This window comes from Carassius gibelio, chromosome B4 (genome assembly GCF_023724105.1).
Source record: "Carassius gibelio isolate Cgi1373 ecotype wild population from Czech Republic chromosome B4, carGib1.2-hapl.c, whole genome shotgun sequence".
Lineage (NCBI taxonomy): Eukaryota > Metazoa > Chordata > Actinopteri > Cypriniformes > Cyprinidae > Carassius > Carassius gibelio.
In genome coordinates this window covers 15,060,283-15,083,900 of record NC_068399.1, presented here as the reverse complement: position 1 = coordinate 15,083,900, position 23,618 = coordinate 15,060,283, and the positions used below count along the sequence as shown (strand labels likewise).

The 23,618-nt window shown below is 37.5% G+C and overlaps 1 protein-coding gene across 1 annotated transcript in view; it reads left to right on the top strand.

The window, feature by feature from the left end:
• LOC127956183 (neuron navigator 3) overlaps positions 1-23,618 on the top strand; it is a 293,499-nt gene that overhangs the window by 50,742 nt on the left and 219,139 nt on the right. The window contains exon 2 of the mRNA XM_052553950.1: positions 11,261-11,693. Within this exon, the coding sequence (XP_052409910.1) occupies positions 11,622-11,693 (72 nt within the window). The 5' untranslated portion in view covers positions 11,261-11,621. The remainder of the gene's footprint in view (positions 1-11,260; positions 11,694-23,618) is intronic.

Below are 23,618 nucleotides of genomic sequence, written 5' to 3'. Positions count from 1 at the left end.
TGTCTTCTTTCCAAAGACAGCAAAATTATGTGTTTAACCTTAACATATTTTGATTCTGAGTGTCCCGGCACAATGAGAAAACAAAACAAAAACAATCCAATAAAACCCATTACAATTGAGGCATTTGTTGCATCCAGTGGGGACATAATTACTGATTATAAAGACCAACAAGCGCTACTCTACACTACTCTTAACTCACGTTTGAATCATCAGTGGCAAATTTTGTAATTTTCGCTTTCAAAACTAAACAGTGTCTCCACAGCATGGCTCCGGCGTCAACAGCGAGAATAAAAGTTATGCCTTCTTTTTTGCATGAACCTTTGGGTGGTTTTATGCAAATCTTCCCACATCGTGATGTAGACATGTGGGGGCGTGTTAGAACGAGCTGTTTTAGGTAGGAGTGGTTTACTCTTGACTTTTATAAATAATATCTCTTTGGATTCGAGACTTTAGTCTTTGCAACTTTACAAATCTTCTTTATGCACCAAGAGCTTTCTAACACTCCAAAGAGAAAGGAAAAATTTTAATCGCATCATATGACCCCTTCAATATACTCATGACTTCCATCTTGATAATGACTAATGTGTTTAATCTACTCAGCTTCACAGATCACCCTGCTGCCCGTTTCATTAAATGCAACCGAACTCTTGAATGTGTGCAGCGGTGCTTTCATGACTCAAGACACCTTAAGTGATTCTGTTTTACCGTTGAGTGTGTAAAGTGTGAGATGGTGTTTGTTTACTCTGCTGTAGATGGATTTTCAGAAGGCATTGAAGATTCTCAGCACAGTCCACTCACGGTACTTTTTCAGGTAATCATCACCACGGAGCTGTGAAATGCACACCGCTCTCATCTAGCTTTGATTATGTTACATGTTGCAATTTTCCCTCCTATTACCTTCTCAGGTAGTTGTGGTTTAGCAAACGGTGCCGGTGCACGCCTACAGGTCTGATGAGTGAAACAAGAAGATGGCTTCTACAATCTGCACTCATAACATTACTGCATTTCAGTCTGCCGTTTATCTGTCATTTTGAGACATTCATGTGATTTGGGAAGGCTCACACTGTTCAATAAATACCCATGACCAGGAGCAAACAGTGGGGGGTTGACAGGAAGAATGTTCATGTGTGTGTGTGTGTGTGTGTGTGTGTGTGTGTGTGTGTGTGCTCTGGTCACAGGCTGTTGCGTAGTGTATATATACCCCTGGGGCCAAGGATGTGTGTAGAAATGAGATTTGGACCCCATTATTGGACAGAAGAAGTTGTTTTATTAAGGAGACCATGGAAACGAAGAGCATCTAAAATGCAACAAAAATTGAGCTGAGCGCAGAGGGAGGCTGTATATCATGCCGGCAATTACACCTCAGTGCTACGCCATATAATAAAAACGATTTTATGCAGAGAGAGCGCATGAATAAGAGATGCTCATGGTGAAGAAGATATAAGGATGGAAATCACCACTGAGCCGTCTCAAATCTGACCTCACTGTTTGGGATGCTGTGCAAGTGGTGCTGGTTTTCGTAGCTGGAGAGTTGAATGACGATGTAACTTAGTAGTGTCTTATGCTCACCAGGGATGCACTTATTTGATTAAAAATAGATAAATATTATGAATTCTTAGCACAATTTATATATATATATATATATATATATATATATATATATATATATATATATATACAATATACGAAGTATTGCATCAGAAATAATTAATGGAAACCAGATAAACGGCAGATAAAAAAAATAAATTAAAAAAATCCCTTAATTCGCAAACAAATTTTTACGCTGACTTGAAGAGGATTTTGACTTGAAAGGGTTAATGTGAATAACTGGAGATGGAAATGCATTTGCTGAATAAATTTCTCCATGTGAATCAAAAAAATGATAACAAAAAAAATACAAATAAGATATCTAAAAGAGTTTAGCAAATGTTTTATGCAATGTTTTCATTTTTCCATTAGATTCCATCCAAGTTGATTTTAGAACTTTGGATGGAACATCATGGCTACTGAAAATTCAGCTTTTCCATCACAGGAATAAATTACATTTTAAAATATATTAAAATAGAAAACAGTTATTTTAACAATATTACTGTTTTTTAATCTAATAAGTGTAGCATTGGTGAATATAAGAGACCTTTTAAAAAAAATATTACAAAGTCTTAATTGTTCAAAATATTCTCAATTAATCATAATTTTTATATATATTTTTAATTTTATTTTACATGAACAGGAAAAATTGTGTCTTGTGTGCTTGAGCTTGGCACTGACACCCTGATGTTGGGAAATAGGAAAGAGAACACGAGAAAGCCCTCTATGGGATTTGATCGTGGGATTTTATATATTAACACTATACTGATCAAAACTGAGATTTCATGTTATGATTTGTTCCGTGTCTGTGGTTCTGACAGCTTGCCGTAATGGGATTTTACCGTAATCCCTCCGTAATCTCACTAGATTACTCTGTTGTCCAGATTAGCAGCTCAGGAACTAAATGGAGAAGGTAGTTGTGTGGTTTGGTATTAATGTAATCTTAGTATAATTGGCTTCTAATTTTGAAATCCATTGAAATGAATGAGTGAATAAAGGTGTTTTATGCCTAGCCGTGCTTGCTCTGCCTTGAATAATGAGGCAGGGACTGTTGCTCAGATAGAATATTTCTTGCTTCTGTTCTCTGAATGAGAAAGGGAGTGCCACAGAATGCTGGAGAGAACAAAGAAACGAGTGCAGGCTTCACATTTTTACACAAGGCAATAGAGAAGAAGAGGGAACTACAGTATGAACAGTATTTCTAAAATTTGATATAGTATGGGTAACCTTCATAAATGACAAGTTGTTTTTTTTTAGAGAGAATTTTGAAGACCTAACACATGATTCAAATAAATGTTATTTATATAGGGCTTTTCACAAAAAGGTGCAAAGAATGTGAATAAATAAGGTTTACAAACCTTTTTGTGGAAAGAGTGCACATCCTTTTATGAACATGATCATAAAATACTAAAATAACACATTTATACATTTGAGAATTTGCTTTTCAACTCTTATAAAATGCATTAACATGATTTTTTAGAAGTGGTACTGCGATAAACCAAGTTGAAGTATTACATGCAATCCCAAAATTCCATGATGTATTAATACGGCAATCGTTCAGTACCACACTAGAACCTTTTTTTGTAAGAACATTTAGAAAAATGATTGCATATTTCTGGTTTATGATTTTTTTTTTTTTTTAAAAGCTCCTGGATATATTCAGATTTGTTAAGAGCAGTACAAGATCTGAAAGAGAAAGAGAGATGCTTGGTACCTGCATCGCTTCCACCTGCCAGCCTCTCCCTCTGTTACCGTGACAACAGGAAAGCCAGGCCCGTTCCAGCAGCAGTGAACCAATCAACCCCATCAGAAGAATGACAAAACGTGTAGACTGCGTTCAGGACTCCAGTGAACTGCATCAGGGGAGGAATGTTTTCACACTATGAATGATTTGAACAGCAGTGATACTATGTAAGCAGCCACTGACCGGATCGTTTGTTCGACTGTTTGTTTTATGATCCCTTTTGTGTGTTCCATCCCATATTTTTGTTTGCTCTAGTATGGAGTAGGCCATGCAGGTATATGGGCTAAAGTTTAAGACACTCTGCTTCTGCCTGAGGGCTCAGGGCTTGGTAAACAGAATTGTAAATTCAGCTGAGACTCGAGGCTGCTGAGAAACTTTAATAGTAAATGGGCACTGTTGGGACTCGCATAGAGACTCTTATGAGAGTTGTTGTCCAATTAAACGGCCCCACAAAATGTATTCAGTGGGTACTGACATCTAAATTTAGCTTTTACCCATGTGTAATGTTGTATACGTACACATAGGAATCAGTCAAATAACTTTTGCACTGACTTGTGTACAATTTGAAGGTATAGTTCATGTGAAAAAAAAATAAAAAATCTTACATGGAACACCAAAGAAGATAAATAGGACATTGTATTATTTATATTCTAGAGGTTTAGAAGTGCATGAGTTTGGTACGGGTTTTTGGTCCAAACAAATTCAGTGGTGTTTTTTTTAACCATTGGTCTCCAAGAGCTTAATTTGAAACCCTTAGTTTTTCACAATTAATCTTCCTCTCTTTTGAAGAACTGTCATTTGTATTTTTTCATAGATCAAGACTTAAAGAGCCAGTAAGATGAAAATTCTAAGCTTCCTATCACTGTTTATAAATCCTGTACAACAGGTTTAAATCCATCCAAGGTTAAAAAACATTGTCATTTTGTCAAAATATTATTTTAAAATTACCTCAATTCTCAGAGATCCCTAAACGGTTCTAAAGCTGTTCAAAAGATTCAGTTTCCTTAAACCCCACCTTTCGGTAGCATACTGTGTTCTGATTGGTCAACTGACATAGTCAGTTTTGATTGGTTGTTTGGCACACAACTTCACGGTTGTCTGCGTTAGCATCTTTTTGGGGTGAATTATGTCTTATTTAAGTCTCATCGCGAAGCAAACAGTAAAATAAAAAACTTTAACAGTATCGCTGCTTTTTCTTCTGTGTCTGCGTATTCAAGCCGCGTGCTTCGGTTTGAATCTGAATAGCGCGTTCAGAGCGGGGGCGTGGTCACATTAGATATAATGAAGGGAGACGTGAAAAATGGACATCGCGTTGTTTTCATATGGATTACTTCATCACAGAATATCTGTGATATTTTCGACAGCACTTGTTTAGTTTTAAAGTAGACATGTCAAGCTTTCTATAGATATCTCTCTCATGTCTCTTCGTTGAGTATTCACGGAGTTACACTTCATTTTAATGACGTGTTTGTAATTGAAGATCAGCGCAGACAAAGGCTGCAGACAGCACACATACTAAAGGGATTGTTGTACTGCTCTGGTATTGTGGTAAAAATGAATTTTAGCCATTGGTTCTCCTGATCTTCATTCTTTGGCAATGAAGATAAAACAAACTTGCCTTTACAATTAAAAACACACCGTCTCCTCGACATGATGCTCTCACACCAACCAGAGCATCTGTGTGTGGGGGTGGGGCAGGTCAGAGTTCCGTTTCTCCCAAGACGGTAGACGGAGATTATTATGCAAAGTGTTCTAGTGACGTACATAGAGATGGGCAAAAGATTTGAAATCTATAACGACTCGTTTCAGCGATTCAGAGTCGACTCCTTACTTTAGAAGCCAATAACTTTATAAATCGTGTACTTTTTGGTTTAATTACTTTGCACATTGTTTACACTGATGGACAGCTACATCATACACTGTAATACAGGTAATTTTTGATTTCCTATCTGTGTGGCTCTTTAATGGCACATATTATTTCATGCAGCTTTTGGTGCATGACATTGTACGGGGTGTACTATCCCTTGACAGCTTCATGAGCTGGAAGTCACAGAGAGAGGTGTCATACCAGATCAGTATTTTTATAATATTTATAATAAATATTTAAAAGCATCAGCCAATGCACTTTGAATCAATAATCGATTCATATAAAAGGTCTGAACAAATGAATGAATGAATCTGAGTCCGCTGCATTTGTTCTAAGTAATGCTGATGCAAGCAGTTGGCACAGACTGCAAGCAAATCTGACACGTTTATGTCGTATGGGGGTTTCAATAGCCCGTCCCGTTTTATTTAAAGCATGTTGCTTGGCATGCATTGCGAGTGATGTTACAGCTCCTCCCGTTTATCTCTGAAATGTGCCTCGTTCAAGACCGCTCTCTCTGCAGATTTCCCTCTATAAACCGGGAATGGGGAATAAATCACTCTCGGGAAAGCAGTGAAATCAATTTATTGCTAGCGAAATAAAACTAATCTTTTGTTTTTGCGAGTGCAGGGAGGACAGGTACGAAAGCTTGGCTGGTAATTACACGTTTATTATGTTTTAATCATTGTCTGCCTGAGGTTTCACTGCTATCGGTTGATCCCTGATGGACACATGCCGGGTTGTGCAGACTATTAATGTGTGCAATCTTATCCCAGTCTTTTTACCATCCACAGCTCTGCGGTTGCCAAGTGTTTAATTGCTAGTCAATTTCAAACCAAATTTGAGGGTGAATCTTAATTCTTATATTACTTGATTTTCATTATTATTATTATTATAGATTAACCACCTAAAAAAAGTACTGAATAATGAAAAAAGGAATATAATAATGTCTTGTTTTCATGTTGCAATGCCTGTTGCCTTGTGTATTATAGGATGCCCTCAGAGGTCTCTGTGATCTGTTGGGTGTTTTCAATGCCACTGACCTCTGATCTGTTATGAGACAGTACAGGGGACATTTCCATGCTGTGATCATTTCTCCCTGAGGAAATCAGTGGAAGTCCACCATAGACATTTACATCTTTACATCAAATTAAATTGCCAGCACAGAGGCCAAGCCAATGAATCATATTTTATTGGATGTACTCTAGCTCACTGACTGTGAATGCTCAATGAATATCAAATGTCAGTAAAAGGGCAGAGAAAGAGACTTCAACTCGTCAATACTCTTGACTAATAATACTGACTTCACAATAACAATAATTTTAATGGCGGTATTATTAATATCCTGTGCCCATTGCATCTCATTCATGAAACACAAACAGAACCAATTTCAGGTGATTTGAACAAATATATTCTTGTTTTCATGAGTCATCAGGGAAACTTCTTAGTTATTTTTCCACAAGTACATTTAAAAATCTATTTTTTTAAATAAAATTCCATCCATTCTTGTTTTTCTTGTCATTAAAGTTTCATTTAATGCTCACTTTACATTACAAAAAAAATCTAATACAATCCTTTGCACAATAAAATGTGTCAAATTCAGATATGGCTAATACAATAAAAATTTATATTTAATATTTTATTATAAATCGAAGCTTTATTGCTTTGTATTGCTTTAGGAAAGAAAAATATAAATTGTGATTTGTGCATTTTCCCCAAGTAGCTCTGGTTTGTTTAAATAAATATACTTACGACTCAATGAAACAATTAAATGAAACATGTAACTGTCTGATCTGTTTGAATTAGCACAATGTAATTCAGAAAGCAAATGTGATTTCTTTTCACTCTGTCGGTTTAATAACAGGCTTCTGTTCTCAAGTGTAGCGGATGTATATTAGTGACAGTGACAGTCCGCATATACCTGCTTCATTTGCTTTATATTTCCGCCGATGTTTCTAATCACAATGTTTCGGTCTACAAAATTCTGTATAATTACTATGCTTGGCTTCTCATTAATGCCTCCAGCGATAGGCAGAGAGCCAACTTATCCATTACAAGGGCACATACATTTAAGGTTACATACATAAAGTTTGCATAGTAGCATACTACTGTTATTATCTTTTCACCATATTGTTATATTCTGAATTCAGCAGGGGGAAATCTCTTTCTGATTTGGAAGAATATGCAAAGTATTGCTCTTGAAATAATAGAAATTGTTCTTCACCTCAAAATGACAACAGTGTAGCTGACAGACAAGGAGGAGTATTTCCATCATCATGAGTGCATTTATCTATTCGTGTTGATAGGCTGGTTTCATATCATGTGTGCATTTGAAAAATAACTTACTGTCCTTGCTGACAGAGGTACTCTAAATTATTCAAGTAAATGCTGTAAAATGAACAGCCAAATCAAGTTTATATAAGAGAGACCATGGAGATATGTGTTTCAATCATTTGCAGGAACATGTGAATATGTATTTTTGTGAAAATAAGGGAAATTAGACCTAATGAATAATGCAGGTGATGATAGCACTTGTGCTCTTCAGAGGAGCCATCGAGTGATGCTACGTGTTTAGTGTCTTGTAAGGCAGATGCAGCATGTAGATTTATGTGCATTTGTAGATTCAGTCAAGCTATTGTTTTGCAAATCCTGTGAGAATGTGGGCCTATTTTTCTAGTTCTCAGACAAATAACAATAACATAATAACAATACTATCCCCCAATGAATTCCTCAAGATGGTTCTTTCCATCTGTATTCAGGACAGTCGTAGCTGACAAAAAATGACTTCTTAATTACCTTTTTGTATTCCAGTTTTGACAAAAGTGATAACCACATGTTACACTGTGGTATAAAGGAAAACAGGATGACTGCAACGAAAAATCACTGGGGAAGTAAATTGGTTAATTTTAAATTAACCTTTTCAAAAAATGTATTCAGTTGAGACATTGTTTAAAAGAATTCACAGAATTAAGGATACTCACCCTGGACTGACCAGTTTAGTTTTCTTAGTGTGCGTCTAGATGTAGTGGTCAATTTGAATAAAAAAACAAAACAAACATATATATATATATATATATATATATGGTACATAAAAAATACAAGCTGCCCAGAATCAGCTAGACAAGAGAAAAAACAATGTTTGGCAGGGAGAGGGTGGTTAAATGGACGCTTTTACATAAATAACCACAAGTCAATGGATTCTGAGGTTTAAGAACTATTATTAATGAAATCCAAAACCTAGTATATCTCAATCCTAAAGATGAAAATTGGGAATCACGAGCCAAAGTGTCTCTCCGTGTCATTTTGCTTTATAGTGGTGTCCATGAACTTCTAACATCTTGCAAGTCAAACACCCTTTGACAGGCCAGTGTTTTGAAGTCTGCCAAAAGGGCAGACAAGGCCAGCCATCGATCCTGTGGTAATTGCTCAGAGCTTGGTCTCTTCCCAGAATGCCTCTTACAACCTCAGGATGACTCAATCCTTCCTTTCTTTAGCGGTTTGTGGAGACGAAGAGTGAAAACAATCACGTGCCAAAGAACAAACGTGTTTATTCATATATAGAGAAGAACACTAGTAGCAAAACTCACTTTGATATGCAGATTAACAGCCTCCCTTCACTCTTTGAGCAAAACACCTCAAGGGATATTGACTTTTTAGTGAGCGCTAGGTATTTTGGTGAAGCGACTTCACATTTGGGATGCTGGGACTGCAAAAGATGCTCTGCCGAAGAGGGTGGCAGTTCCTGCAATCAAAATGCTACTTTTACATTTCCTATTAGAATCAATTACATGAAACAATGAAAAAGCAGTTCTTGCACGCAATGACTTGAGCAAGCCTATTTTATGATCAACATAGTTTTTTTTTCAAGGTTTACAGTTGCATTTCAATAAATTAGAATGTCATGGAAAAGTTCATTTATTTCAGTTATTCAGCTCAAATTGTGAAACCGATGTATTAAAAAAAAAATCAGTGCACACAGACTGAAGTAGTTTAAGTCTTTGGTTATTTTAATTGTTATGAATTTGGCTCACATTTAACAAAAATCCACAAATTCATTATCTCAATAAATTAAAATACTTCATAAGACCAAAAAAAAAAAGAAAAACATTTTCAGTGAATTGTTGGCCTTCTGGAAAGTATGTTTATTTACTGTACATGTACTCAATACTTGGTAGGAGCTCTTTTTGCTTTATTGAATCCTTAAATTCCGCATGCCATGGAGGTGATCAGTTTGTGGCACTGCTGAGGTGGTATGGAAGCCCAGGTTTCTTTGACAGTTACCTTCAGCTCATCTGCATTTTTTGGTCTCTTGTTTCTCATTTTCCTCTTGACAATAGCCCATAGATTCTCTCTGGGGTTCAAGTCTGGTGAGTTTGTTGGCAAGTCAAGCACACCAACTTTTGCATCTTCAAAAAGCTGGTCAGCAGATAGAGGCATGAAGTGCTCCAACTTTCTTGGTAAATGGTTGCAGTGACTTTGGTTTTCAAAAAACACAATGGACCAACACCAGCAGATGACATTGCACCCCAAATCATCACAGACTGTCAAAACTTAACACTGGACTTTAAGCGACTTGGTCTATGAGCTTTTCCACCCTTCCGCCAGACTCTAGGACCTTGATTTTCAAATGAAATAGAAAACATGCTCTCATCTGAATAGAGGACTTTGGACCACTGTGCAACAGTCCAGTTTTTCTCCTCCTTAGCCCAGGTAAGACGCCTCTGACGTTGTCTGTGGTTCAGCAAATTCCTTGACACTTCTGTGTGTGGTGGCTCTTGATGCCTTGACCCCAGCCTCAGTCCATTCCTTGTGAAGTTCACTTAAATTCTTGAATCAATTCTGCTTGACAATCTTCATAAGGCATCTTATGCATCTTTTTCTTCCACACATTTTCCTTCCATTCAACTTTCTGTTAACATGCTTGGATACAGCACTCTGTGAACAGCTAGCTTCTTTGGTAATGAACGTTTGTGGCTCACCTTCCTTGTGAAGGGTCTCAGTGATTGTCTTCTGGACAACTGTCAGATCAGCAGTCTTCCCCATGATTGTGTAGTCTAGTGAACCAAACTGAGAGACCATTTTGAAGGCTCAGGAAACCTTTGCAGGTATTTTGAGTTGATTAGCTGATTGGCATGTCACCATATTCTAATTTGTTGAGATTGTAAAATGGTGAGTTTTTCTTGAATGTAAACCAAATCATCACAATTAAAAGAACCAAAGACTTAAACTAATTCAGTCTGTGTGCATTGAATGTATTTAACACGAGTTTCACAATTTGAGTTGAATTACTGAAATAAAAGACATTTTCCACAACATTCTAATTAATTGAGATATACCTGTGCAAGAACCAAAAAAAAAAAAATCCTGGCAAGACACAAAGCAAACAATACAAAAGAAAAACAAAACAAAACAGTTTTTTTTAAATGTTTACTTCTAACTTTATCTTGAAATCTCTTACATGACACTGACCCTTTAATCACTGTGCCATATACATAATGTAGTTTCTAATGGATGAATGAAATGGTATGAAATAATCTGATGCATTGCTTAGTCTGTATTGTTTTACTATTTAAACTGGTGTTGTCATTTATAAGTTGTGTATTGATCACTTGAGTGCATATTGTCCTTTAATTAATGTCTTTTTGGGATTCATGGTCGTTGTGAAATTGCTGGGTTATGTGTGAAATTGTTGGGTTGAAAACATCAAGCATTGATAATGCTGACTTACTTATAACAAATATTGTTCTAAAAACAAAGCAAGCAGCAGAACAAACCGTAGGCTATGTTTGACCCACTGAAAATTGATCTACGCTGCACATCAGCAGGTCGCGATGCACTTAGTGCTGGTAGTGGGTCACATGAATGCTCTATCCTGTTATTTGTGTTGACTAGTACAGTGTTTGGTTTGGTTTCCCATGCAGCTCATAACTAAAACAAACCATGTTGAGGAAAGATTATTGCAAGAGGTAAAACGTCATGCATATGCAAAAGATTTCAACATTTGTTGTTTTATGAGATCTTCTTCATATCTGTTCTGAGTCTGATAAGATGCATCTGTTTTCCAGATTTGATGACCAAGGATGCATCACTGAGGTGGACTACCAGAATACACACACTGGGATCTACTGGCTGGAAATGAAAAACTTCTGAATGGATGTTTTCCCGTGAGGAGAGGATGCTGGTCTCTTCGTCCTGCTGACGTGGTCTTGGTAGTTTCGGGTGCGTCTCTGTTCCTCTTCATTTTCCATCTCCTGTTCTTCCAGAAAGGCCCACCTCAGCCTGAGAGAAGATGTGACCCAGGCAAAGGAATAATCTGGCCGCCTGTAGCCCCCTCCCTTTCTCCCACACGTTTGGCTTGTAGCTCCTTTCTCTCTCTTTCTCTCTCTCACTTGGTCTCTCTTGGAGATATTACCGCTACTACCCGGGATGGATTTACCGCCTGAAACCAGCAAGCATGTAAAGAAGTCCACGAGTCAAAAGCTGGAGGATCAGAAAAAGGTAAGACGTGGTTCATTCCTACCACTTCCGCTTGTCTTCCGCAGGGCTGAAAGTTCAAGACCATCAGCAGTGAGATGAGATTCTCCATGCTGGTTTTCTTGCTGTGCTCAAAGCCGCTGTTGTTTTTATATGTTCTGGGGGTTATTTATATGCAGAGATTTGGGTAGTCCTGCAGGGGAGTAGGAATGTTTAGTAAAGTGAAGGGAATACAATTGATGGTTATTATCAGGTCCATTAATATTAATTGTTATCATCTAATTAATATTGAGTAGGTCAAGAAATCCAACCTATTGTGGACTAGACCTAATATGCCGGCTACATTTTTTATTTTATTTTTTATCATCATTAATATCTTAACACAACATACAAATGTATTTTAAGACAAGGAACTGTGGATGAACTGCTTAATAAAACAAGGGGGCGTTTGGCATTCAACATAATTATGGGCAAGGATTTCATGTAATATGAAAGAAATGCTTATAAATTGTATTAAATATGTTTTATTTTATTTTCATTAACAATTTTGAAAAAAAAAGAAAGTTAGGTTAAAGTTACTATAGGTTTTTATATGGAATTTACTGATTTCTGCACTGGTTAGATGAACTGAAACACTTCATTCAGATTTGGAGGAGCACTGGGAAGTTGTTTAGCGCCTCAGGTCTGCTCTACATTCTACATCTAGGACACTGTCCTTCTGTCGCTCACACTGCAGGTGAGAGTGGAGCTCCTGCTTTAAAGTGTGATTAGTTTTTAACACTTCGCCTATGGACATGAGAGAAGTGTGTGTGCTGTTTGATCTGGATGGAGTCCCGCTGACCTGATTCTGGCTAATGAGGTACCTATGATAAGCCATCTTCTTCCCACGAGTCCCTTACCTGCAGAAGACACCCAGTAATCTATCAGGCCTGACACCTGCAGCATCATTAGGAGTTGATGAAGTTAGGAACCAGACTTTATTGGGGTTTTTATTTCTGTTTTAGGCCTAACATCTACCGGGAGGTTCCATATTAGCTCTTTAACGATACAAGTGGCAGAGTAGAGGCAGAGATATATGGTGTGTATGTGTGTTGCAGGTGCAAGCTTCTGCTTACCTTTTGGAAAACTGGATTTTTCTTTATACAGTAATTAGATCCAGTTAGTTTCTTTAGTTATTTAGCTAGTTTTATTCAACATGGTTTTACTTTACATGGATTTTATTTTTTATTTTTTTGTGGAAGATTTTGGAATTGGAATTGTTCTCAGACAGCCCATCCTCATTAGGAAATATCTCTTGCTCAAAGCGTTGCTCTGGTGATTTCGAAGTATTCCATTAAGCTTCATTATTTTTAGATGTTATTCTGGGTTTGATTGCCATTTGAGATTTGACGTTGCATTTACTTTACTAATTACAGAAATTTGTGTAATTTGGTCTGTACAGCACATGAGCAAAATATCAACTCAACATGTGGAAAAGTGTGGAAAAAACATATGTGATACACACAGTGCAATACAATTGCATCCAAAACAAGCATGATTTAATGAAGCAGTATCTTCTAAGAGGATACCCATGTAAATTTAACCAACTGTAACCACCAATGAGCAATTGATTTAGTCGATTACTTGGCTTTCTTCACTCTGAATAGTCCCAACCATAAAAAAATCTGATTGGTCAAAAATCCCACTCATAAATGTATGTTAAACATCAAACATCTTCTGATTGGCTGTGATTGTCACATCACATAGCAGTTTCATGTTCAGTGTGAAGACAAATTGCTAGTTACTAGAAACTGGTTGAGTCTTGATAAATTTTGACAATTTTGGAAGAATGAATATATATATATATATATATTGTAATGGAAATCCATGGAAAGATGACTGTATTGTTTATCAGCACACCAGTATGTTGATATTGTGACCTTTCCTTCGCTGTGTGTTTTAGCTGTGATTTAGACCCAGAGACCTTCTGGCTCTCAAAAAACATTGACGTAAGTGGAAGAAAAAATAAGAAATCGAAGAAGCAGCTTATTTCCTTCCATTTCCTCATTGTAGTGAATAAAAGCTTTGTGCGGACAGACTGCTTTGATCATCAGTTGCGGAGTGCCTAGTGTCCTCCTCATTCATCATAATCATACACTCTTACGCTAATGGAAAGAAGCAGGTCAAAACACAATGTAAACACTGAGAGCTCGGTTGAATTAGAGTAGTGAAGTATTGATGAAGAGGTGTCCTCCACTGCTTTCCACTCGGCTCATGTAAGTTTGAGATCGAGATGGCCAGAGGTGTTCCCTCTCAAAACAGGGAAACACTGCATGCTAATAGCCAGGAAGAGCTGTTGAATATTTATGAGAGAGACTGACCATTAAGTGTGGCACTAGAGGTTTACCCACTGCTTCAAGAGATGTCCATGAGGAGAAAGAAGGGGAATATAGGAATTCTGTTCATACCAGAGATGTTTGGCTACACAAGCTGCGTTCCTGAATCAGTTTTGAGATGGATGGCTCTGATGTAGATGGTTTCCCACCAAGGCATGATTGTTGTCACCTGAAAGAACTTTATTGAAAGTATTTTGAAAGTACTTTAGAATATGTTTTTAGTTTTGGATTGCTGTTACATATGGATCTTGGGAAAGGTTGAAGCTGATTGGTTGGTTCTTGTCACATGACCCGCGGTGCGCATGCAGCATTCTGAAAAGTTTAAATGTTTTTATCTCGATGCGGCACGGACATGCCTGGAAAAAATGAGTGCGCCACACTGTGTGTGCTTCGCGGCCGCATTGTTTCCAAAATTAGCAAGCCTGCCGCGAGTCTACATTTTAAATAACGAACTTGAGTCCACAAAAGACGTGATATGTGAACAACCACTAATGTTGCTCTTTTCCCACATGGAAAAAAAAATACAAATTAGACATGACATAACTTCAATTTTAAATTTGTGGAAAGTAGGTACAACAAGACATGCAGGTTCCTCATGTTGCAAGTGCTAAATTTTTAAATATATATCGTCCAAGCATAAGTCATTTGACCCGGTCAGTTATCTCTAGTATCAGTGGGAAAAACGTACAGCTATACTAATGCAGGACATATGTCTCATTTATAATTTAGATGGCACATTTTAACGCTAACGTCAGCATCAAAGAGATCATTCTCACTGACTTTCCTTGCATCTTTCGAAGAGAAACCATCTCCACTGAGCTGAGATAACTGCTTCTGACTTATTTTTACCAGTAAGGGTGGGAAATGTGACCTAAGTCTTTTATCACGATATGAGTAATTTTATGGTATTTATCTTGGCGGAATAGATCTGCTATGCTGCTACTGCTGTTGTGGCAGAGCAAGTACAGAGGCGTGTTACAGCAGATACATCCACAATATGCTACTGTATAAGAAATATTGCTGCTGCAAATATAACATACATGAAATAACCCTCATATAGCATACATGAATCACCTCGTTGCAGATCTATACAGGGGGAGCTGGGGAAGGTGGAGAGTTTCAGAAGCACACTGCAACTGCTACGGCAAGCATTAGTCATATATTTGAATGTTGAGCAGTGAGCTCATTGGCTACCGATACAGGGGAGAACCAATCAGAATTACTACTGCAAAATTACTTTGCGTATCTGCACAATCTGCTCATGTGCAGCACACTAGACACATTTGACCAGATGCGTATTCCCTGTTTAAATTGGACCAAAGGGAAACCAAGTTTCTCATTTTCCTTCTGCCTACTGCAGCCTCCAGCGAAACGGCCGGGCTGAATGGAGGAAACTGCTGCGTTTGGCAGCTCTGCAGGGCTGTGTTCCCAGCAGAGTGCCCAGCTCGAATGTGGTGTGCTTTATAATAAACAGCAAGATAAATGCACAATCACTTAAACACAGCATTGTGGCTCATACAGAGGTTATTGTGTCTCCTGCTCTGATTATTAAATCCGTCTGTGGTCCTGTAGCCCACTTTACTCTTATCAGCTCTTTCGAAGCACTAATTCTTGTGGCCCCTTTTGGGACGTGCTGGCTACAATGAGCGATTTATATTACATTATGTATAGAGTCTGAGGGAGTGTGAGTATATGATACGGTTAATTGCTCCCATTTATCTTGTCTGGAGGAAGGTAGATTCTTTAGCATAGCCCACCTTCCTCTTGCCCATCCCTGCGTGCTGGGAGGATCTGATAGGTGGGTATTTCTGCATATTGGAGTTGAGAGGCAGCGGTCCACATTCTCTCTCCACTCACACCTGCTCTCCATTAGTTCAGCTTGGCAGGGAGTAGCACGCAATTATCAAGGCCTCCCTGAGCTCTGCGGCCAATCAGAAGGAGCTTTGGATTTGCTGACACTTGTCTGACAAATACCTGCTGTGCACCACCATCACCCACCACGGTCATTGGCTGTGTTCAGAATAGCATTTTGTCTGCAGTGTGTACTGTACAGTATATTGCACATTATGCTGATTCTCTTAATGCCTTGTATATTTGCCAAAATGTGCATTATTCGTCAGAGCAGACAGCACAGAGGAATAGAGTTTCCAGTGATGCAATGTGCTTGGCATGTGCTTGACACGTACTTGACACCTTCCTTTTTCAAAATGACTTATGAAGTCAAAGCAACATATACTTTCGACATCTCATTATTTTATCACTCTACCAAAAGACTTTCCCCTAGTTTTACACTTAGATTCTCTTTTACCATCATCTTATGTTCAATCCAAATGAATATATCTATATATATATATATATATATATATATTTTTTTTTTTTTTTTTTTTTCATACTATTTATCATAATTATTATTTGTATTTTTAAGTGTTTTAATTTTTTGTTTTACTACTTTCGGAAATACAGTTTTCAAAGCCCCCACCATATAAGAAATAATTATGACAAAGTCGTTTGTTTTCGGTTTTTAAATACAAAAACTAGCAAACAGACAGCAATAATAGTTATGAATGGGATAAAATATATATATATATATATATATATATATATATATATAGTGACATCCAATCACTGTGGAGGTCTTGTCAAAAGGAAGTCAGTATAATCTCAGTATTATTTCGGCAGTGTCTATGAGCCCGTTGCTGTTATACCGCTGTACCCTCATCATTGGAAAATGTATGCTCTTAGCATTAATAAACTGGGTCTTTAGCAGATGTCAGATGAATAATTGAAGAGTCTAGTTTTAGTGTTTTACTGTCATAAAAATACAGTGCTTCTCGTAACATTGCTGTAACCATGCTTGAAATGGGATGTTGTTTTCCTTTGTAACAACTTGAAAAACTGTTTCACCAGCTCTATTACACAGCTTGTCAGTTTTAATTTGCTTCTACTCTTTTTAAAAAGCCTGTTTTTTTTTTATTTAAATGTTAGCGTGTAATTCAGAGTCTTCCCTTTTCATTCAGTTTTATTCAGCTGTAAATGTATTTCCTGGTTCACTGCATGAAAAACGTGTTTTATCTTGGTTTAAATAGTGATTTGGTGCTGTGTAACGTGAAGGACCTGCAGTCAGAAGCAGGTGTGGGATGCGGTTTGGGTCTCTAATCTTCTTATCATGAGCTGGCACACAGTCTAAAGGGCGGCGTTGAAGCAATGAACCCACTTGACCTCAGGCTGACTGCTGCTGGCAGGAGCAACACTCCCCTACGTCGCAGCAGTAGCACGCTAATTCAAAAAGAAGCCCCCTTTGCCCTGTGATGGAAGTCTGTTGCTGGTCTGGGTCTGAGCCGCTGGAGGATGAGCTGGACGATCAAGTGCCAGTGGCACCGTGCCAAAGAGTCAGACTGTCTGGGTGTCATAATATGAACACCATAAAATTGTAACCCACAGCTTACAGGAAACTGTGAAAATGCGAGGAGAAATACAACATTTGGCCTTTTTCCAACAAGAAAGGAAATTTGTCACTCAAGCGTCGACTTTCAAAAGAAACATCACTTTTGCACGCACACGTCAGTTTGCTGTAATCAACATTTTAGTCTCTCTGTGTCACTCTTTGTCTGTCTTTCTCTCCTTCTCATTTCTTAACCTTGGCAGTTTGTTGAGTGTTGGGAAAGAGAATGAGCTGTCAGTGGTTTCACATCTGTTGTTTGTCTGTTATTATTTTACAGTTTTGAGGCAAATGACAGGTTATATCCATTTATTCTAAGGCCGGTCAATAATATAATATAATATAATATAATATAATATAATATAATATAATATAATATAATATAATATAATATAATATAATATAATATAATATAATATAATATAATATAATATAATATAATATAATATAATAATAAATTGTTTAACAATAGGTTCAAATAAGTAATTTGTTAACCTTTTTCCCTTAATAGGATGCTCTGAGTAAATGTTGTGTTATTTTATTTTATTTTATTTTTATTTTTTTATATTTCAACCTTTGATCATTTGGCTACACTTCATTGTCTTAAGTTTATTGCCCTGTTTTATTTTTTGTGACCAATAGGATAACATTAAAAAGTAATTTATCACCATACTGATGTGACATCTAAATATTGTGCACCTTTTTAAGTTCTTTTGACTTGGGCCTCATTTACCAACCATTCTGAAACTATAGCCACCACAAAGCAACAATTCATGTGAACAACCATTGAGAACACTTTTCACTTTGACAACTGTTTTTGAGCAGTGGTGCTTGGGCACTTTCCCATCAATCTATATAGATACTTTAGATCGGTTGTGGGCCTTGTATCTCACCTTGTTGCCCATTGACGGCAAAATTGCTTTAAAAGTTGCCCCGTGTATCATGAGCCTTTAGCATTAGTATAGAAAGACAATGGTAACCACCCAAAACAGTATAGCATCCTAGTGCCTGTTGCCCTCACATTTCCTTCATAAAATCTGTAAGTCTATCTTATATATGTGTGTGTGTGTTAGGGATGGGCATGATTAATCGACGATCGATAATTGATCGTTAAGATTTTCCTCGATCATGTTAATTTGTTATCGATTAATCTAAAGCATTTTTTTTTTATCTAATGCAGGTTGCGTTGCGTAGTGCGAGTCTTAAAGCAATTAAATGAATTTCACTGTGTGGCAGCAATTAAATATTTTACCACCAGGGTGCAATATTTGACACCCTACTCGGTTATCTGTGATCTTCCGTTTTGATTTCAAAGAGTAATCATGAAGATGTCACGGCTAAGTGTGGCGTGGGACCATTTTGATTTAAAAAGCGAACTAGTTAACTGCAAACATTGCGATGGGGTGTTTAAGTACAACTCGGCCACGACTCAAATGATGTACCTGTGCATCCCGGCAACGTCAGTTCCCTCAGAGTGGGGGTTTTCAGTGGCTGGACTGACGGTCACCATGGTTGCGGTCGCGTCTGACACCAGATCATATCAACATGCTTATACGGTATTTCTCAACAAAAATCCGTAGACTCGTGCAGACGTTGTATGCTAGTAACTAAAGCTAGTTATTTTTCATGAGGCTTTAAGTAGCATAATTTGTTACGTTAGCGTAATTGTTAGGAAGGCTAATATCTGGCCTTTTCTTCTGGCTTGGATAGTTTTGAGTTACATTTTGACAAAATCTGTCAGATCTAAGTATTATAATGTTTTTTTATGTTATTGTTTAACATGATTCTTTTATCATTATTATTGTTTTGGAACAAATGAGGTCTCTGTTTAAGAACGCCTGCTAGCAGCTGCAGGTTCCGCTGCTTTAGAGCACTGCATATGCACGCGGATATATGTTCGGTTTGCCTGAACGTAGTTTAACTGTCTGCCACAAGTTGATCTTGTAATAAAGGTCTCACTGAGGAAAAACACGCTGTATTTTTGTATTCATTGCATTTGTTAATTATACAAATTAAATAATTAATTATATTATAAAAAATATTAATGATTAATCGATAGTCGATCGTTAATTCTCCCGACGATCGACTAAGAAAATTTAATCGAATGCCCATCCCTAATGTGTGTGTGTGTGTGTAAACCAGAACCAAAGCAATGTCATGACATTCTAATCTTATTTACTTTCACACTAAACACATTTTAACACCATATTATAACATATAGGCCTAGATCGGTTATGGAGTGAAATTCTGCCTGAATGGCTCATTGAGTTTCAGATCTTGGTGTTTTTTCCTCCCAGGGAGCTTTAGCTTGTGCAATACATCCCCTGGAGCCCTATCTAACCAAAGAATTAAAATAGCTTCCCTAAAGCTCCAGGAATCCTCGTCCTTCCTGCTTTACCCATGATGCCAGTCTCTTTGGTTATTGGTTGCACTGTGATGAGGAGATGAGATTGCTTTCTTCTCCAGCTCGAATATCCTTCATTGATTTTGCCTATGCAGGGATACAGCAACGCTGTGCCTGTTAGAGGCCAGCCTTAAATCACAGGGAATCACATGCGCTTACAGCAGGAATGGGAATTCAAATGGATGCCAGGGCTGTATGGAAAGTATATGTCCACCATAAACTTTCATAGCAGGCTTTCTCCAGCTGTATTGATGCTAACATGCTGATTTTCTGAAGTACAGAGAGGAATACTGCAACCTAACCCAGCAAAATGTAGCACTGAAATAGAATCCCATTATTTGACTAGTGAGGCGAAAGTGTAAGTGTGTTGCATTGTTGGCTGAGGAATAAAACAAGAACAATTTGAATCTAATATTGCAACCAATATAAATGTTAATCATTTTGGGGCTTCAGACACAAACTCTTTCACGGTAATCAAAGAGCCTGGAAGCACACGGCTCTAAATCTAGTTTCAGGACACCCTTTTAGAAATCAGAGCTGACAGTATAGTGGTAATCATAAGTCTGGCACTAATTCAACGAAGCTTGTCATATTTCTTTTCCAACCTAATGGGAAAACTGGAGGTTCAGTGACCTGTACAATGAGTTTAAACTCTGAACACTGCGACTCGCTGTATGCCTCTTTATTAGAGCATATTATGCCAGTGCTGAGTGCTTAAGAGTTGGGCGTTTTGATTTCAGACCTCCATATACGCTTGGCTGGTGATTTCTCATTTAGTTACGATCATCAGGTTGCATTCAGTCATAAATTTGCATTCATGTATACTTGAATAAGTCCTTCAGTGTATTGCAGTCAGAGGTGTAATTCTCCAAAAGACTGAATTGCATATATTTATATTATATTAAAAATGCAGTATATTATGTAATTGTCTGTATAGATTCATTCATTTATGGATTTGCTGTTCTAAAGTCAATGTATTCCAGTTAATCAGAGGGTTTAAAGGTGCCATCTGTCATGTCTGGCAAAAAAATCAAGTCATACTCCACATTCCATAGCAGATGGGGCAGTATGCCTCAACAAAGTGAATTGGTCTACTCTAGAGTAACAAACGAGAAACGGCATAGTCTCTATGCTCCGCCCCTACCTTCACAACAACCCTAGAGCCATAGCCGAAGCCTAAGAGGACGTTTTGCCTCCAAAGGAACGTTGGGTGATGTCAAGTGATTTTGAAACATGACATCTTCAAGCTACTCCCCTTCACCTTTACCAGTGAATATGTTCATATTCGTTTTGTTCATATTACATATTGCATTATTTGAATGAAATTAATTAATTTGACAGACAGCATTCTGTCAACATCGTTGGTCAACATCAGACAGCTGATGTTGACCAAGCTAGCGCCAACCAACGTAACCAGAGCTGCCAACTCTCAAGCATTCACCGTGAGACACACCCAATTGACTCTTTTCACACGCTTTCACACCACACATCAATTTTCTCACGCACAGAAAAACCACGAAGCAAAGAGGACACGGAGACCAACAGACTAGACAGAGCAGGTTAGTTATGATATAAAAAAATGGGTAAGTTATAGCTAACTAATTATCAAACGCAGCTACGGTTAGCCAACGCTAACATTAGCACGTTTATCGAACAGCCTTTGATACATTTCTATGTTATAACTTCCCGAAAAAAAAATACACAAACATATAAAACAAACTTCTAGCGAAATACTAACAGCATCTAACTTACCAATCCAAATGAAATTTTGCAAGTTCGGAGTCGAACCTCATTTCTTTCAGGTCCATCAGTTGTCTCCAGCGATGGAAAGCAGTGCCGATGTTTACTCTGGTTCGGCTCCTTTTCTTATCGGATTTGATTTGTGATTCCGAGCGCGATTGTTTCTCTGTAGCGGGTGGTGGTCTCTTGCCAAGGGCTTCAGTTCAGCCATCCTTCTGCTCTCTTCCCTGAACTGAAATGAAGTAGCCTAGTGGGCTGTACTTTCCACACGATTGACATCAGGTTCAGGTACGCCCACAAGCCGTGCAAGTTATTCGTGTATTGCAGGTTAGCTGGTGGTTATGTTGCCCGTATACCGCCTCCCATGGCCGAAACAGGTTTTACGACACCTGTCGGGCCGGAGCTAGTAATGCTACTGCTTATTAAGGTTGATATCTCTGCAGCACTATAACTTGACATTTTTTTTAATGACATCATCGCTCTTATTTCTTCTCATTCTTTTGATGCGTGTAGGTTATTTTTTGGATATTTTTACCTCAATTTTTACACATGGCACCTTTAATAACTAAAATATTGAATTGTATTTATTCATTCATGCATTCATTTAAATAATTACAGTTCCCAGGTTAAAAAGGCCACCAAAATGAACAAAAATCCCCTTCAAATGCAAGGTACTATAGCACTATTGCAATTAATACCTGTATTATTGAAGTAATTGTACAGACCCAACCACACAACCTCTTTATTTTTATGTTGGAAATGTTCAAATAATCACAGAGGTACCAAGATGAAAGTTTCTTGTTTCTTTTCACACACGGATATAGTAGCAACCAAAATAATGTAAATCAACATTCAGAATAACTTGAGGCTGGTTTGTGTTGATGCTGTAATGTTTGATTCAGAGCAAACAAAGATTATATTGGGTAAACAGATATTCTACTCAAGCTTTTTCCCAGTTCACCAGTCACTCATATTCAACCCTTCCGGGAAGAGTGAATGGTCTATTTAGTTATAAATATCTTTGCTCTGACAGCTCTGACTCCCACATTGCATTGCAATATAAACAAACATGCCTGTGCACATAGCGCTAATCACCTGCTTAACTTATAGATGATGATAGTCATTATAAAAGTGTCATATATTTTGCAGTTGTCTAATCCACATTAAGTTTGCAAATAATTTTGAGGAAGTTTCCAACAATTTTTTACACTATTAATCTATTTCCTGTTCTATTTCAGCTCATTTAGTGGCTGGTTTTAACTGTATTGTGTTGATGCTTTTCCATGCTGAAATACTGTTTGCAAAATTGGTGATATGACAAAATGATTGATGACTGCTCTATGTCTATGTCATTGATGTCAATTCCCTGTAGGGTTGTTTTTCAGCATAGGCATTGAGTATAGAATATACATTGAGCAATTTGTATGTTGTTTAGAATATACAACGTAAAAGTAACTGCTGCACTTCTGATGGGATCTTGTCATCTTTTTGCACTGATATGAATTTTACCTGCATGAGAAGCACAGCTGCTCTTGTCAGCTTGTTTCTGTATAAAAAAACATTAGGTGTATTCTATCTACAGAAACACACACACATCCTGAAAGCTGGTGAAGAAAATCACCTCTACTCTATAGCCATAAAAGTTATTAGCACTCTTCCCACCCTTTCAACCACAGTGTTTTTTTGCTACACCTGGTTGTTGGAAAACATGACGAATAACTACATCTGCATTCCTCAACAGCAGTGCATCATTTTTCAGAACCTCAGGCTGTCAGTTTCCATGCGTGCTATTCTATTTTCTACCTGTGAGTTGTGTTGTGATGTGGTCTCTTATTACTTTCTAAGAGCAAGTGCAATTGTTGTTTCTTGAGCAACATGCTTATTATTTTGATTGTGTCTTGGTCATTTTTTAACAACCTAAGAATCTCTTCACAAATTAAAACAAGTCTTTAAAACAGGAAGAAAAAATAATAATACACTACTTTTCAAAA